Source organism: Sapajus apella, unplaced genomic scaffold, assembly GCF_009761245.1.
Source record: "Sapajus apella isolate SASKATOON/1434 unplaced genomic scaffold, GSC_monkey_1.0 scaffold9, whole genome shotgun sequence".
NCBI classification, from domain to species: domain Eukaryota; kingdom Metazoa; phylum Chordata; class Mammalia; order Primates; family Cebidae; genus Sapajus; species Sapajus apella.
Window position 1 is genome coordinate 44499262 of NW_022436949.1, and position 17265 is coordinate 44516526.

The 17265-nt window shown below is 40.7% G+C and overlaps 1 protein-coding gene across 40 annotated transcripts in view; it reads right to left on the reverse strand.

Annotated features, from left to right (window-relative positions):
* The window catches only part of DOCK9 (dedicator of cytokinesis 9), a 297719-nt gene that overhangs the window by 39057 nt on the left and 241397 nt on the right, over positions 1-17265 (reverse strand). For 21 of the 40 annotated variants that reach the window (XM_032277548.1, XM_032277533.1, XM_032277538.1 and 18 more), the window contains 4 exons: positions 14810-14946; positions 6163-6278; positions 764-901; positions 467-649 (listed from right to left, as the gene is read on the reverse strand). In XM_032277548.1, coding sequence (XP_032133439.1) covers positions 467-649; positions 764-901; positions 6163-6278; positions 14810-14946 — 574 coding nt within the window. Of the gene's footprint in view, positions 1-466; positions 650-763; positions 902-6162; positions 6279-14222; positions 14267-14809; positions 14947-17265 lie in introns of all 40 variants that reach the window. The other 19 variants (XM_032277575.1, XM_032277569.1, XM_032277568.1 and 16 more) reach the window with 2 other exon arrangements.

The following is a 17265-nucleotide window of genomic DNA, read 5'->3' on the forward strand; positions in this document are numbered from 1 at the left end:
CACCTACCATGTATTTGTAGAAAAACAGAGTTTACAAAAATACACAAGTTGTGTCATTATCTTGGCTGGCTCTTAGAGCAGAGAATTTAGGATGCTTTAACTCTGGAGAGATAGCAGATGTGTCAGTAGATGGAAGACAGAAAAGAACCACTTTGGTTGGGCTTTTTGTTTCTTACCTAAAATGTTTACTATTAACATCCTCACATAGGTTCTAACACTTCTTGATTCAACAGAATTTTAATCAGTACAATATTGACTCAATATTTAAATGTCAATTTTCCAACAGAAATGCATCTGGGGCCCAGGTCTTATAGTAATGGAGCATGAAACAAACCAAGCCAGAAAATGTGGCTTCCAGTTTTCCAGATCTTGACAAGGTAAATTGGTCAATGTGATACTCAGAGTTTTCCTGATACAGCAGGATTCCCCAGAGTAAATCTGTACTGGAAAGCTAAACCACACGCACTTGCAAATGTGTCCGGACAAAGGACTTCTTTCCAGTGTAATCGAAGTTGTTCCTCATCAGGAAGTAGAGCAGCTGGGAGGCCTCGGTCCTGATGGAGCTGAGCTTGGAGTTACAGCACTTAAGAATCTCATAACACAGAGCCGCACACATGTCTGCTCTCCCTTCATAGAATGTTGAGGGAAACTAGACAGGATGAGAGGAAACAGATAAAGCACAGAAGGATCAGTGCTCAGTAATATACCCTTCAATACCAGGAGGAGGAGCCAAAACATCTAACATACCCATGAAACAACTTACCTTATAAATTAAGGATCTTAAGGCAGTGAAGACATTTTTTAAAGCTGTTTCAGACTGATGTTTTTGAAGAAAACACAGGTAGACATCAAAAACTTTTTTCATGAGAGGATTATGTCCATGGTCAGCCAGGAGCTGGTTCTTAAAACACACATTGATGGCTTTGTTAGTAAAACACACCAGACACCTCTAAGTAGGTTTCACACAATTTCAGGCTCAAGGATTAAATATTCTAAGTATTAAGACAACTTATACTTTAAATAAACTCTGTCTTGAATCCTCTAGGAAAGTACAGAATTCTTTTGTAGAACAAACAAATCTATCAGTACATTTATATTTTGGGGATAAACCTCCCAGCAAACTGTAATCCAGTTGAAAGGAAGACTTGCTTAGTACTGACAGGGCAGCTATTTATTAATATTTACTCATTTTTACTGTCTACCAGCTACTGATACAGAGGTGTCATTTGTGACATCTTAATTCCAACAGAGAATTGCCATCACAGGTATGTATTAATTACAGATGGGAAAAATTACTCAAGTAAGGTATATGAAACAGGGCCTCAAAAATGAAGTTACCTCCCCAGGCTCCTAAGGCACTATGCTAAGCTATGAACAATCAGAGAGTTTGGTAAAGTGGAAAATGTACAGGCTTCAGTCAGGTACCACTTATCATGGGCATGAATTTACACAGGTAAACTGAGTCTCGGTATCCTCATCTGTAAAATGATGACCCTAAAACTGACCTTGAACACCAACTGTGAAGACATGAGGTCAAGTGTAGAAACCATCTTATACATACTTTGATGTAGCTCAATAGGCGGTAGCCAGCAGGGTTTTAACATTTTGTAGATTTTACTTATCAAAGAAAATAAGAAGACTATAATTTGCTTCTAGTCATTCAAGATTTCCTCATGTCAGTAGAAAATTCACACAAATTAAACACTTTGGAAGCCTGGCTGGCTGAAATTCCCATCAACTGCATAATATACACAGTAGCTAGAGGTGTGACCCAGCAAGCAGCCAGTAAGAGCTTTGTGTCTAAATGTGCACGATACTAAAGAGGACCACCTTTCAATATGGACAAGCTGTCTGAACAAAGCTCTGTGGGGAGAAGGATACGTGTATGCATTCTGCACGAGCAGGCAGATGCGACATCAATTTAAAAAATGTCAAGAGGCCAGTATCTCAAACCAATCTTACAATTTGGCCAAATGAACAGGGGTAATTTATGTCCAAATAATTTTGCTACATAGCAAATTATGGTTGCAGTCATAGTTTCAGAGCAAGATTTACCTTGTCTTGTTGTTGAAGGGATATTTCTCCTCAAGGAGCTTTTGTGTTTTTAGGTCCAGTGAATTGTGGCTATATCACAGCTGGCAGAACACCTGGAATTCCCAGTGATCTTTCTATTATGAAATACTAAGGTACCATATTGAATTCCACCATGTGAAAGGGGAGCAATTTAATGAACAGAAAATGGGTCTAATTAAATGAATATGATCTAATTCTCAACCATTAGCAGCTATACACACACACAAGGAAACAGATTTCCAGTGTTTCCGGAAATGCTTACAAGTTTTATCTATGAACACCATTTTCTTAGGAGCTGTAGTTTGAAAAGCCTTGCTTTTCTCCAGCATTTATATTCCTAATTATGACTGGATTAAGATTTATGTGAATCTGGAGGTGAGACTTCATTTTCTTAGCACTCTTTGCTGGGGCTATCCAGGAGATATGGTTTCTACAAAAATTGCCAAGCTTCCCAGTTCTGCTCTCTGCATTGGCCTGTGTTTCTAATGTTTCTCTACTTTAGTTAAATTTCTCCACCTTTCTCTCTCTATGGTCAGGTTTTAGTCCTCTTTAGCTCTGATCTCAAAACTTGTTTGCAAGAATGGAGTTCAAACTCATTTACATCATATATCCCATAACCTGTTGTAAACCTCAAATGTATACAATATAACTTATTTTTAAAAATATGTAAATAACCTCCATTTAAATGGGTGAAGGACCTTTTGTCCTAGACACACCCTAGTTTCCTAACTACTTGCCTTTATTTTCCAATCATTTTTTCCCCCTCTGTGTCTCCCTGCTGCATTCTCATCAATTAGAAGGTCACATACATTAAATACGAACACATCTTTGAACATTCAGAAAGGCCCACAGGGGGCAAAAAAGCAAAACAAAAATCACCCTTAACTGTACCACTCAGAAATAACCACAGTTAACAATACAGGGTATCTTACTTCTATCTTTTTATCCCTATAGACTCTTGTTGAAGATGGGAAATTTTCACTTAGAAAATTAAATGACACATTAGAATAACATAAAGGCAGGGCTTATTTCTAGCAATAAAGTGGAGACTGCTTATCCAGGACTTCTCTGTCTTGGATTCAGGTTTGACAGTTGTAACATGGTCTCTTATGGCGCTTGATCCAGAAGATGGGCCTTTCAGAAAATGAATGCTCAATATCAGTAATTTTAAAAGATCCAGGAACACAGAGGAAAACAAACCTCTGTCCAAACAAATGGGTGTCCAAATGAGGTATCTGGAACAAAGTTAATTTAAGACAGCAAACTCTTCTCATTCAGACAGCATTTATCATTATATACAAATCGATTTTAAAATAACTTTAACAAGTCAGTTTGGAGAAGAGCCATTTCTGTTTCAGATGTTTGCCAATCACTAAGATGACCTAAGCCTCATGTGTCGGCAGACCAGCTTCACAGTTGTGCAAAGCAGATCACAAGCTGCCTTGCAAGCCCAACTGCCCATGTGCTCCTCCTGTCTTGGTTCCTATTGTTGCTGATTATGTGTTACTTCTCACTGTGCAGTTCAAATCAAGAAGAGGCACTAAATGGAGCTGCTGAAAATACATTTCCAGCTTAAATCTGTGAACACATTAAAAATATTGTAAACTACTTGAAGGCCAGTATTGGTTTGGGATTGTGTTAATAACAGACATCAGAAAAACCATATTTTCCTGCATGTGACAACCTGTTTACAAAACAAACCCTTTTATGTACTGAGATAACATGTGTGAACGCACACAGATTTGTAAACATCTGTCACCTGATAAGTGTTTGGTAATTTTCTTCTGTCTGTGTAAGAGATCATTCAAACACCTTGGATCTTTACTCAACTCACCTCATCTTTCTCTCTCATACACACTCACACACATATGACTTAGTGGAGAACATGACCTTTGGACAGGCCAGTTGTGTGGCGATCTTGGGCAAATTTCCTAGCCTCTCCCAGCCACGATTTCCTCGTCTGTAAAATGTGGGATAATTCGATCTACCAGGCAGAGCTGTTGTGAAGATTAATGCCTGAAGCACAGAAGGCACTCAATACACAGCAGGAAGCTAATGTAATAATAATAACCAGAATTTTGGGATTAAATCTTTCAAACATTTTATCTTACTAAGAAATTGATTTCTGGATTGTCTTTGGCAATTTATTAGATGTGGCCAATTAAGAGTCAGTAACCGCAGTGCTATACCTGCTGAAGATGACTTTCTTGAATTATGTCAGCTCACTTACTGCTATAACTCTTCTGATGTGTTCCAACTGATGCCTCAGCTGAGTAAATATTTGCAGAGAAAGATCCCAGTGGCTGTGGTGCCAATGGGCCTCTCATATCTGTGAGTCTAAGCCAGGGAAGCCTGTCTTACCACATGGCCCAACATCCAGTAATGCCACAGAGTGCACCATACATTTGCCTACCTCCCAGTGGGAGGTGTTGAGCTGTAAACAGGAAACATTTTTTGCATGCAGGCATATAACCCTGGACAGAGATCTCCTTAGCTCTAAAAGCTCAACCTTCCCTGGGTGTCTCAGGGGTCAGGCCTTTGCCATAGGACCAGAGAGGAGCACACACAGGGGAAAGTGCTGTTAACCTGGAGTTCATATTTGAGCTCCGACTGCGTTCCCATTCCCAGATTGGAGGCCAGATATTTAGAGATCCAGGAATAGTGACAAACACTCTTCTTTACTATTAAGCAAGCAACCTGAAGGGGGCTGAGTTAGAACTGCAGGCTGTTCTCACGGGTGCCACTCAGACTGCACTAGTGCCCTGTGTGCCCGTAGCTCACTCCATGATGCTGCTCCGCAGCTCCAGAATTTCCTGCTTATTTACCGGGTGGGGGACAGGCAGAGAGGGGAAGAAGGTGTTGCCACTGCTATTCTGAACTTAATGGTTCATGTTTGAGACTGACACAGGTGTGCATAGCCAGATATTCACTTTAAAAACCTTCCCTGCCTATTTATAAGAATTTTTAACTAAAAATACCCAAAAGAAAATAGAGGTTCTGAAGCCTCTTTCCTGTTTCTAGTAGAGGCAGTGTAATGGTCAGGTCTCACGGCCAGAGTTTCTGATTCAGTGGGTCTGGGTGGTGGCCCAAGGATTTCCATTTCTCACATGTCCCCAGGGCTGCAGCTGCTGCTGGCCTGGAGACCACACTCTGAGAGCCTCTGTAGTAGAGGCTCTGGGTGCCAAGGCGTTCCTACCCCTGAGCTCATTCTGTGCAAGCTCATTCCCAATCTCTCAACTGGGCTCCTAGTAATGGGTTTCATGGGGACAACAGTGGGGTGGCGGCTAAGGAGAGTAAGGTATATAATAATAAAGTGCCAGGATGTCAGGAAAACGATCATTACTCTTCCTAAAAGGAATACGCTTTCTGAGTAGTGGAAACAAGTAAAGCAGAGAATGACTTTGGTTCTATTTCCTGAATACCCTTGCAAATAAACAAATTGCTGCAATATTTATGACATATAAACACTCATTCAATTTCTCCTTTCTATAATAGAAATGGAAGTAATAATTTAGCAAGAATGAGAAGTATTCCTAAAAACAGGAGAGTAGCTGAAGAGTCCATCTCCACTTATTTGAATATTTGCTAAAACTTAAAAATAAGACCAAAAAAAAAATCTTTCATTTTCTATCTCCAAAATGTTTTTATCATTCAATTTAGTAACAGATAAAAAACTGAAAAGATGAGCATGTTTGTCTTTATTGCTCCTTTCTATATAAAAATCTAGTTTAAATGCGAAAACATCTGGATATATTTAAAGAAATTCAAGGCAGAAATACCTGAGTAGGTGCCTATATCCATCATCCTCAAGGTTCGAGCCAAGAGTTAACTGCCTTCAGAGATGGTGTTTCCACCATGCCCAAGCCCACAGCACACACTGACCAGTTACGTTTTATTTCAGGGCATTCAAGCCATTCACTGTGGAATGATTTCATTAAAGGAATTTAAAGATTAATGGTTTCCTTACAGGGACAGAAACAATTGCTGATGTAAAAATGCAACACAGTAGGTGTGTGCTGGTTGAGCTTACCCAACAGAATGAATGTGAAAAGGTAGAACTCGGGCCACCAACAGCTGATTGATACAAACCTTAAACGCCAATGTAAATAGAGAGAGTGTGTCCAGAGCCGTCAGGCAAACCTCAGTAGCAATGTTGGCTTCAAGTAATGACTGGTGCAGAACATCTGCGTCCGAGTGGCCATAGCCTGCATGAATTACAGCACAAGATTACTGCCCAGTGTTCAGAAGGCAAGGCTGGTGGGACAGGGTCACACAGTCAACTTTTGATTATTTACCAGGGGCCCACTTTGGGACCTTGTCTCCCTGTTTGCCTTTTTTTTTGGTGGGGGAAGGAAGGGAGACAGTAGTAACAATGTTTCCATTCAATTATAACTTTTTTCCCATTCTGAAAGGGCAATAACCACAGCAAACATTGATTATGCACTTTCTGTGTGCCAGCCAGGATTCTATGAACTTTACACATATTCTCTCATTTAATCCCTCAACAGCCCTGTGAAGTATGAGCATTGTTGAACTGTTGGTACAGAGAAGGAAACGAAGGCACAGAAAGGCTAAATAACTTGTCTAAAGTCACATAGGTAGTAAACAGTGGAGACAGGACTTGGACCAAGACAGGCGTCAACCGATTCTGCTGTCTGGCAGGAGTGCTGGTGGAGGCTAAGATTTCCAAAGCTTCCCATGTAGACGGAGGTCGCAGCACAACACAGGTTAGGAAAATAAGCCTGAGATCAGGCTGTTGCTCACCGAGTCCTGCTCTGCCACTCCCCTGCCGTGTGGCCTTGGCAAGTTATTTGGCTTCTTTATAACCTCAGTTTCCTCATCTGTAGAATGGGGATAATACAGTGTCTACCTCAAAGGGTGTGGTGAGGATTAAATTTTTTAATATTTGTGAAGCTTTTAGAACAGTGCCTGGCACACAGTTAGTGCTATGAAGGTGTTAAGTCAATAACATCAGGAGCTATGTTATCAGCAAGGCTCATGAATGATAATCAAGAGTTGACTGCGCAGGACATAGTACTCTACTCGCTTTAAGAAAAAGCATAAAAGCCAACATGTCTGAAAGAAATGTTCAGAAAAAGAAAAGGACTTGAAGAATCTGTCATTTAAATTTAGCTTAATCATACATAATTTAAATGGAAATGGAAATCTTCTATAAGTGGCAAAATCAATTTAGTACTGATATAAATGCAATTTGACATACAATTTGAGATATTAAATTATGAAATGGTATGCATTAGCAGAAATACATATAGGGATGCAAAGATGTTACAGTACTGATCTAGATTTCAATGAAAGATGGCAATATAATAAAACACCATGTAATGTCTTTCTCCAAGGAGCAAAAATAAAGCAACGCTTCTTACTTAAGTAATTTTCCTAGTACTCCAGAGAGGAGGACATTTTGTACATAGATTAGGAAAATGAAGTACAGAAAACCTAGGAAATTTTCTCGAGACCAGTAATGGGAAAAAACCAGAATCTACACTCCAAATTCCTTATACAGTTCACTGTATCATAGTACATATTATTGGGAGAAAATCAAGTAACTAGCATGACATCATTCTGACTTAAATGTCAGAATTATAGTGTTTTTTTAAAGGCTACAAAAGATCTTTTTAAAGCTACAGAAGCGATTTTTAAAATATGATAGAAATGCTGTTGTGTGCTTTTGTCTAATGCTGCTCTGCTTTCACAAAGGTGGGGCTGAGATCTGTTTGTGGAGCACATCACTCCCACTCTGCAGCACAGCCAGTGAGGATCTGCCATACATCTGGCACCATGCTAGCTCCATTCCATTTTTGCTTTTTGGGTACAAAATTTCCCAGAGAAAAGAAAGTTGTACAAGTCGAGGTACTAATATTACTTGTACGGCCATGATGGTAAGCCAAGGCATGACTTTATTCAGAGAGGTTTGTTTGGTAAGATACAGAGACAATGAAAGGAAAACAAACAGGTCGATGATTACTGTTAAAGTGATCACATACTGTGGTGAGAGGGCACACACAAAAAATACAACACCTGTTATCAGACCAACCAAAATGATCACACAGATCCAAGGGATCCTTTCCTGGCAGCTGCCATTTGCCTTGAATGAGTTTTCATCTGGATTCAATTTTAACAAGGAACTGGCTTTGATTATTTTAATTTCTTTCTCTGCACAGAACTGTCCTTCTCTCTGTCCAGATCACCTACAGGTGAAGCACATCTAAGCGATCACTACCAATGAGATGGCCTGAAGAATGCCCATAGAATTTAACTACTCCCAGCTGAACGCCTGAAACAATTAAAAATTTAGAATTTGGCCAGATGCTGTTTTAAAACATATCACCAATGGACTATGCTAATTGAGTTATTATCTAATTATGTATAGACATATGGAAACATGGTACTGGGAAATGTTATTACACCATCTATCTACTCTCCTTCAGAGTCAGATTCATACAGAAATGGTTATGCCTGCCTGAGTCATACAGGCATCTAAAAGAAATGGTCCTTTTAGCCACACTTTGTTATGCTTTGCTTTTCCTTCAACTGTTTCATCTAAAAAATCAGCAGGATTCCTGAGCTAGTGCTATTTTTTTAAATCTCTAAAAATAATTGGCAGCCTAGAGAGGCTGTCCCAATCACAGAGACTGGAGACCATATGTCTCAAGGCCTGGAACAGAGCTGTGCAGGAGGAAGACTTTAATCAAGTCATCATGGTACAGACCAACGCAGGACAATGAAGCTGAGTTAGTAAATCCAAGAAGAGGCAGAGATATTTCTTAAATTACGGGTTGGCAACATTCTGAAAGCTGATTAAGCAGCTTTTGACCCGGGCAGGTAAGGCCTGTGGTGTGAACCACATGGATTTCCACCAGGGGATCGTGATGCCTGGGGGTCTGCACTGATTCCCTCCACCTGGCTCTTCGGGAACAGAGCCACAGGACTTCCGCAGGGATGTGCCATCTCTGGCACACATGCCCTGGGCTGCTTTACAGTCCTTCGGATTCACTGCTCAAATTGATACAATTTTCACTCTATTGTCATTCTGACAACGCTTATTCTAAAGTTCCCAAATCTTTTAAATACTCAGGGGCCACGGATTAAATTTGTCTACACTGAATTAACCTAATCCTGTTTTACAAGCTCACGTTACCTGCATAGTTCAACTGAATAATGGTGTCACATCGGTGAACTTCCTCCCTCCCCACCACCATGACATCAGAGGTAATGTGGTGGGTAGGACGGAAGCCTGAGGCCACACACCTTTTCTGAATGCCAGAGGACATTTGGGATAGAAGAGTAGGTCAGAGACATACTCCTACAGGGGGCACTTCCATGTTGATAGCTGCCTCACTCTTTATGCAACCAAAATTCTTGCTTTTATTGACTTTTACCCTCTCTAACCCATAATGTGAATCCAGAAACATAATAAGTTTTAAGAGAAAATATAAATACCAAATGACAAGGAATTTTCTTGCTGAAAGAACTCTCCAAATAAGACCTAGTCTATATATATACTAACTCATGGCATATGGTTTTACTGAGTGCAAACATTTTTGCAAAATATCAAACTGATCAACATCTACACAATCTATTATTCATTTCCATCCCATTTTTGTTGTTAAAAAGTTTTTCTCACAGACTGGCAAAGAGCAGAGAATAGAATAGTAACATCCCAAGGCAAAATTTATGTCATTTGATATCTGCTCTTTGATCCACAGACGAAGAAAACAAAAATGCTCAGAATGCCTTGTGGAGACACAGGCTCTAATCTGAGAGTTTGTACTTCAGGAGGCAGGGGTCATACCATCAGCTTTCTCTTCCCTGTGCCCTTTTTAAACCAAATGTTGAGCTGCATCTGAAAACGGGATCTCATATGAAATAAAGGGCCCAAGTGAAAATACTTGGTTTAAACACACCACACATCTTAAAGCCCTCTGCAAGGATATTACAAATGACTGACTTTAAACATACACTGTAGCAGACCTTCTCAACTGAGACCCCATCAATTGCAAGAAACACCAATCAATGACAGACTACCATATCCAATGTAACGTAAGATATACCTGACTTTGGAAACGCTAAAAAATGCACAAGAATCAAGGAAACACATATCAAAATCAAGGAAATAAGTGTTTTGTTTATAAACAAACTTTTTTTCAAATTGAAGTCTCTCTGTCACCCAGGCTGGAGCGCAGTGGCATCATCTTGGCTCACTGCAACCTTCGCCTCCTAGGTTCAAGCAATTCTCCTGCCTCAGCCTCCAGATTAGCTGGGATTATAGGTGTGTACCATCATGCCCAGATAATTTTTATATTATTGTTAGTTTTTTTGTTTTTAGTAGAGACAGGGTTTTACCATGTTGGCCAGGCTGGTTTAGAACTCCTAACTTTAAGTGATCTGCCTGCCTCGGCCTCCCAAAATGCTGGGATTACAGGTGTGATCCATTGTGCCTGGCCACAAACATTTATTTACTATTTTGAATATATGTTAAAAGCATCCAAGCACATTTTATCCAATTTTAAAGATATATTATGCATGATTTAAAACTTCTGAAAAATATTTTAACTCAGAGATGTCTACATTCTTTGTATTTTTCATATTAATTCAATATTATATACAGTAAAGGAATTTAATGATTGTCTATATTCATTTTCTTGCTTGTGCTTCATAGACATCAAAGACATGTCAGAGTTAAATGGGGACTGGCAGCCATGCCATCAACTTCTCATGGCATGCTTAAAGTGACCTGGACAATACCCCAGCTGGGCCTCCTCCAGCCTGTTTTCACACCTCCAGCTGCAAGTGTCCACATGAGCTTCAAAGGCAGCTCAGCACGTGCCACTCAAGGGCAGTTCTGTTAGAAAATGCTTTCTGATTCTGATCTGAAATAGTATCTGCAACTTGACCCAGTAATCTTTAACTGCCCATTAGATCGAATCATATGAAAACCAGATTTTCTTTACATGCTGCTACCTCCTGGCTGGCGTTCCCCACATCACACCAATGGGAAATATGAATTATGCAAATGAACTTGATGTATTCCAAGAACAACACATGACATCAAAGTAAACATAGTGTTATTTTATATATATTTTGCAAATGTACCACTTATTTGCAAACACGTGTCACTTAGTTTTCACCTGATAATGTGGTTTATAAACATGTACATGTATACACACACACATATACATGTTCACGTACATACAGTAAACACTCCCTTCTCTTTGTGGTTTTATGCTATCACTGTGGTTTTGTGCTATGACTCTCAATTTTTCATTTGACACAAATCTCTTCCACTGATACACAATGAGCACAAATTACACTAAATATGTCAATGCCTAAGTGTTCTAAAGTTTACTTTCCATACACCTGAGAGATGACCCAAACAACAAACTGTCCTTTAAGGGTGTTTTTCAAATAGCTAACATGACTTGGCCATCATGGGATTGGGCATGGGGATTTGCTATTTTATTTCCTATCAAAATCAAAGAGTAAAGACAGGTTCTTGCCCAAGTTCCAAGTGAAGTGTGTGTGGTGGGTGCCTTCTTCCACATCCTGTTACCAGTGGTGATGGGGACAGACCTACACAGGATTCTGTTTCCTGTGGGCTTCTGCTGCTCCCTGCTGGTCACGCTGAGTTCTGACAAAGCCTTTCCTACTCTACAGGAAGAGGAAATGAATAATACAGATGTATAGGGACACTTCCTATTTTTATTCTCTTCTGAAACAAATGCATTTTGGACTCCTGGGGATCCCTGGCAACATTCTCACATATTGGAGCTATGTCATATCGGTTGGCCCAACAGAAGGTATTGCATTTGTTGTTAAACGGGATTTTTTTTAAAAAGACATACATGGCCATAAATTTTCCAAAAAATACCCAGGTACAGATGTAAACAAACATGTACATATATACACACACACATATACATGTTCATGTACATACAGTATGCACTCCCTTCTCTGTGTTTTTTGTCTGAGTTGGCGATTTGGAGCACAAAGAGCTAGCAGAGGGAAAAGATGAAGCCACTCAAACTCATCATGAGAATTGGAGATGTAAAACAAGGCTGAGTTCTAGGAGATGCAACAACTTAGGAGACAACAGAACCAATTTGGAATAAGCAGGAATTGTAGGAACGCTGGCAAGGGCTAGAAGAGTCTGCTACATGCTGTTTACTGGCAAAGCAGGAGAAATGTGACTGAGGACAGTGTGCCACTGAAAACTGACAAAAGTAGAGGGAGGCAGGAGGACAGGGCTCTGTGGGTAGCAGGAAGGCAGAATGGGAATCAGCTATGTTAACAAGGTGGCTTTTGGCAGCAGCAGCAGCACCAGGCCAGCTGTCTCTCTCCTCCAGTTCGAGTTACCTCCACAGAACCGATTTGCAGTGGGAAGAGCTGCTGCATATCCAAGTGGATTAAGGTTATTTATTCACATGTGGACCATTCATTTAATTTTTGTTTGTTTTCTGTGTTTCCTAAATGATTATCTTTGGAGGTGGAGTCCTGGTGTACTTAGAATTTGTTTTAAAGTGCTTCAAGGTTTAAGCGTTTAACTGATAGTGAGTTAGCCTCTGTGTTATAGAAAGTATTTAAGCAAAGGGGGTCCAGCAGGTCCTGTTTATCAGTAGGATTGAATTTCTGCTGCTAAATGGGAAAAGAAAACTAAAACTAAAAATAAAAAAAACCTTGGTTTTTTTTCTTTCTTGTTTTCTGGAAATGGAGTTTAGCTCTTGTTGCCCAGGCTGGAGTGCAATGGCACAATCTCAGCTCACTGCAGCCTCAGCCTCCCAGGTTCAAGCGATTTTCCTGCCTCAGCCTCCCAAGGCAGGAAACTACAGGCATGCACCACCATGCCCAGCTAATTTTCTATTTTTAGTAGAGACAGGGTTTCTCCATGTTGGTCAGGCTGGTCTCGAACTCCCAACCTCAGGGAATCCGCCTGCCTCAGCCTCCCAAAGTGCTGGGATTACAGGCATAAGCCACCACGCCTAGCCGGTTTTGTTTGTTTTAACCCGTCTTCTGCAGAGCTGGCAAAGCCCCAACAGAAAAGATGTTAAAAAATCAAATCCTGTAGCCTTAAAGGTGTCACTAAATTTACATTCTATAGCTAAGTGTAGAACTCAGAACTAGCATTTTATGGCTACCAACTCCGTATGTGGCAGACTGACATTATCTAAATTAAGCCTGGGATTTTATCAAGAGCGACTACCCTCATAACATTTCTTATTTTTCTATTTTTTTGAGACAGCGTCTTGCTCTGTCACCTAGGCTGGAGTGCAGTGGCACAGTATTAGCTCACTGCAACCTCAGGTTCCCAGGTTCAAGTGATTCTCACGTCTCAGCCTCCCCAGTAGCTGGGATTACATGTATGCGCCAATACACCTGACTAATTTTTGTATTTTTAGTAGAGATGGGGTTTCACCATGTTGGTCAGACTGGTCTCGAGCTCCTGGTCTCAAGTGATCCACCTGCCTTGGCCTCCCAAAGTGTTGGGATTACAAGCATGAGCCACGGTGCCCAGCCAATCTTTATAACATTTAACCTTGATGGAGTAGAGGTGTGGGAAGCTGCTTTGTTTTGATTCCTCAGGTGTCTTACTTTGAACTATTATTAATACAATGCATTGGAAACATTGCCTTTACTCTTGGCCTGCATTTAAAAAAGAGATGTGAAAATCACAGTGAATGGAATTTATTATTAGACATGATGGGAGGATATTAATAACCATGTATTAAAGACAGCCCTTGGAATGAAAACAAATAATTGTTGAGATAAAACAGTAACTAGCTGTGTCATGCTTGGAGAAGAGATAGAACAATCTGGAGAACACAATGCTAGCAGAAATGGGATTTATTATAAATGATCTCATTAAGTTTTCCTGTGCTGCATGGTTGATATCTTTCAGGTGTTCTGCTTTGAGAAACCCTTAAGAAAACACTTAAATTACTAGAAACAGCACACAATGCCTTGTCCCCTCTGCTGATTGATAAAAGGAAATTAAAATTGTGCTCCTCTGTGTTGGCAGACTCTCTATTGTGAAGTTAGAAAGCCCCAGAGTTAGGAAGGCAAGATGAACAAAAAGGTCTTGGCTTGCAAGTGAAGCGGCCTCGTAAGCAGACTTCAACCTGATTAAATCTTACCATTGTCTACAGAAATTCCAAGCACACTTGATATCTTTCTCACACTGAAAACACAGAAAAAGTCACTTTGTTATTGGACGCTTTCCACGCTCTCACAAATTGATTCATGGGCTTTATGTTTTCACAGCAGTGTAAGGATTAACATTCATTCAGAGTTGGAATGTCAGAATGTGGACGCTTGATCAATTACATGCACAGGATCAGGAAGGGTGAAAGAAATGCATCCCAAATGTTCTCAGGATTTGCAGAGGAAAACCAACTTTAAGTTGGTTCTAGGTGACGAATCCAAACATTATGTTTAGACTACTGGAGAATGGCTGGCTATGGACCTGGCCAAGTTTTGTTTTGGGAATGGGGAAAGGGTGAGGCACTTTAGTGCTGTAGTTGAGCATGTTCCACATTGTGTCACTCCCAAATGCTGAGGACGCTCCTCCAAGGAAGGGAACTGTGCCATGAGCTCTTCATCCTACTTGCTTTGAGCTGGAAGAAAAATCAAGTTGGTGATGTGGTAGGTGTGGCCTGGGGCTCTCCCCTCTGAGATGGCACATAGATGGCTGGCTGTTACGATGGCATGTCATGGGACTTACTGTGGTTAAAAGTGAGAGAGTTATCCAGGCTGCCCAGCTGCTGCAATCTGGCATGCATCATTCCTGTTCTGTTACGGGAAACAGGCAATGTCTGAGATTTTCGATCATGAACTATGGGTCCCAACCCCTCCTGGTTCCTGCAACATGAGTGAAATGGGATAGAAGCAAAAGTTAGATGTGTTACACCGCAGCGAGACGGGGAGTGTTAGTGAAGCCAGGACATGGCACGAGGGAGATGGCCATGCACTGACCGAGCGCGGCGGAGCAGCCAGAGACACAGACAGGTGGCAGCTCCTACAAACTTCACAGCAAAGCACCTGATGACCCAGAAGCAAAAATCAGGCCAAAGCAGGGACCTTTTCACTTTTAGAAAGTACTTTAGAGATGCTACTTTGAAAAAAGTGAGCATCGCTCCAATGCAGTGCTAATGGTTAGTGTTCTGACAACTGACAAAACGTCACTAATCTTTTTCGATTATATATGTTCTGAAAGAGCTAAGGACATGTATTTATTAAATTAAAAAATGCATTGGAAGACACAGAGAACAAACATGCAATGGAGGGGATTATATGAGTTTTAACACCTTTATTCTTACCCAAGTAGGAAGGAGAAGAGCCACACACTTTGTTAAACTTGTCAGCAGTCAAGTGGAGAAAACAGAAGAGTGATTTGGGTTAGCAATCAAACAGCTAACTTCCTGCTGTGTACCATCACCAGAGCAGATGAAAATGAGACCAGGGCTGCAATGACACCTGTCCCCTGTCCCAGAGCCAACCGTCCCCCTCACTGTGTTATTGTGTGTAGACGAACAGGGACATGCATGGACTACCATCAACCGCATGCTGCTGGGTGACTTCAAAGTGACAACAAGAAGGCACAGTGTTCATCAAACTGGACCACCATGGATGGCAAACATGTACAAGGTTCACAGTCTAGTTCAGGATCTGATTCACATGCAGCAGAGACCCATGGCAATTTTTGTATAGAGCAGAGCATATCTTTCCACAGTGCATGGAGCAAAGTCACACCATCTCCACTCCCGTTTTCCTTGGCCCATCTATTTTTAAGGCAGTCCACACTTTTATATGCAAATATATACAGGGTGCTTATGAAATAGGAAGATTTTCTTTTAAGTAGTTAAATTTATATTCACTAGAAAAAAAATAAGTTAACCATTTTACAAAACCCGATTCTAAAACATTTTGTTGGGAGAGAAATCTTCAGCTTCCCACATTCACCGTTTTAAGCGGTGAGGCATTTTATTCTACTTGGCACAATATTTTCCAAATGCCATCTTGTGATGTAGGTGTCACTGCAAAAATGAAGCTAACCTAGCACAGTGGCTTTCTGTTACAGAATTTACTGTTTGCCCATCTTCATAGGACAAAGTCAAGGAGAATATAAGTCAAGGTGGGAGATGGTGGTGGTATAAGGACACCTTGTATATACTTGCATTTAGTACTCCAAAAGGCAAATATAAAATTACTGTTGTGATAAAAATAAGGCAGTTAAGATTAGAGAACTTTAAAGGCTACCACATTTCAATGAAAAATAGAAAATGCTAATGGGGGAAAGCACAAAAATTCCAAATTTTCTTCTTTTAAAAAGAAAACATACACCTTTACTTCTTAACATAAAATGTGATTCTGAAAATTTCTCAAATATCCCCAGAAAAGAACAATGTTAACCTAAAAAGAAAATCTTCACATTGAAAGAGAAAGTCTATTAAAAATCCCGGGCCTAGTTCATTGCTGTAAGACAAAATTATCAATATATAGAGAAACAAACATCAATTGCAACTAAATTTTTAAGTTTTTCTTAAAACATGTTTACTGTTAAAAAAACAGTAAAAAAAACATAATACTTAGACCAAGACCCCACTAACACACTAACAAAGAATGGCTCACAACACAGAGAAAAAACCAGACAGACATTCCGAATGGCAATGAGGCAGGAGGAAGAGCTTGGTAAGGACAAGAGTGCTGTGAAGAAATGCCAAAGAAGGCGCGTCCAGCCACACAGCCAAAAAGGGGTTTCTAGGTGGCTGGTTCTGGGGGCAAAGTAGAGTGACGCTTCTTACCAGGGAGCCCTGGCCAAGAACACAGAGTGCTTATCACCCAGTCAAGAGTAAGAAGAGGAAAGGCTCCATTGCAGAGAAGGTTTGTGGAAGTCCACACAAATTTGAGATGGACTGAAAACATGCTTTCATTAAGAAAGAAGAGTGGCCGGGCGCGGTGGCTCAAGCCTGTAATCCCAGCACTTTGGGAGGCCGAGGCGGGTGGATCACGAGGTCAAGAGATCGAGACCATCCTGGTCAACACGGTGAAACCCCGTCTCTACTAAAGCTACAAAAAATTAGCTGGGCATGGTGGCGCGTGCCTGTAATCCCAGCTACTCAGGAGGCTGAGGCAGGTGAATTGCCTGAACCCAGGAGGCGGAGGTTGCGGTGAGCCGAG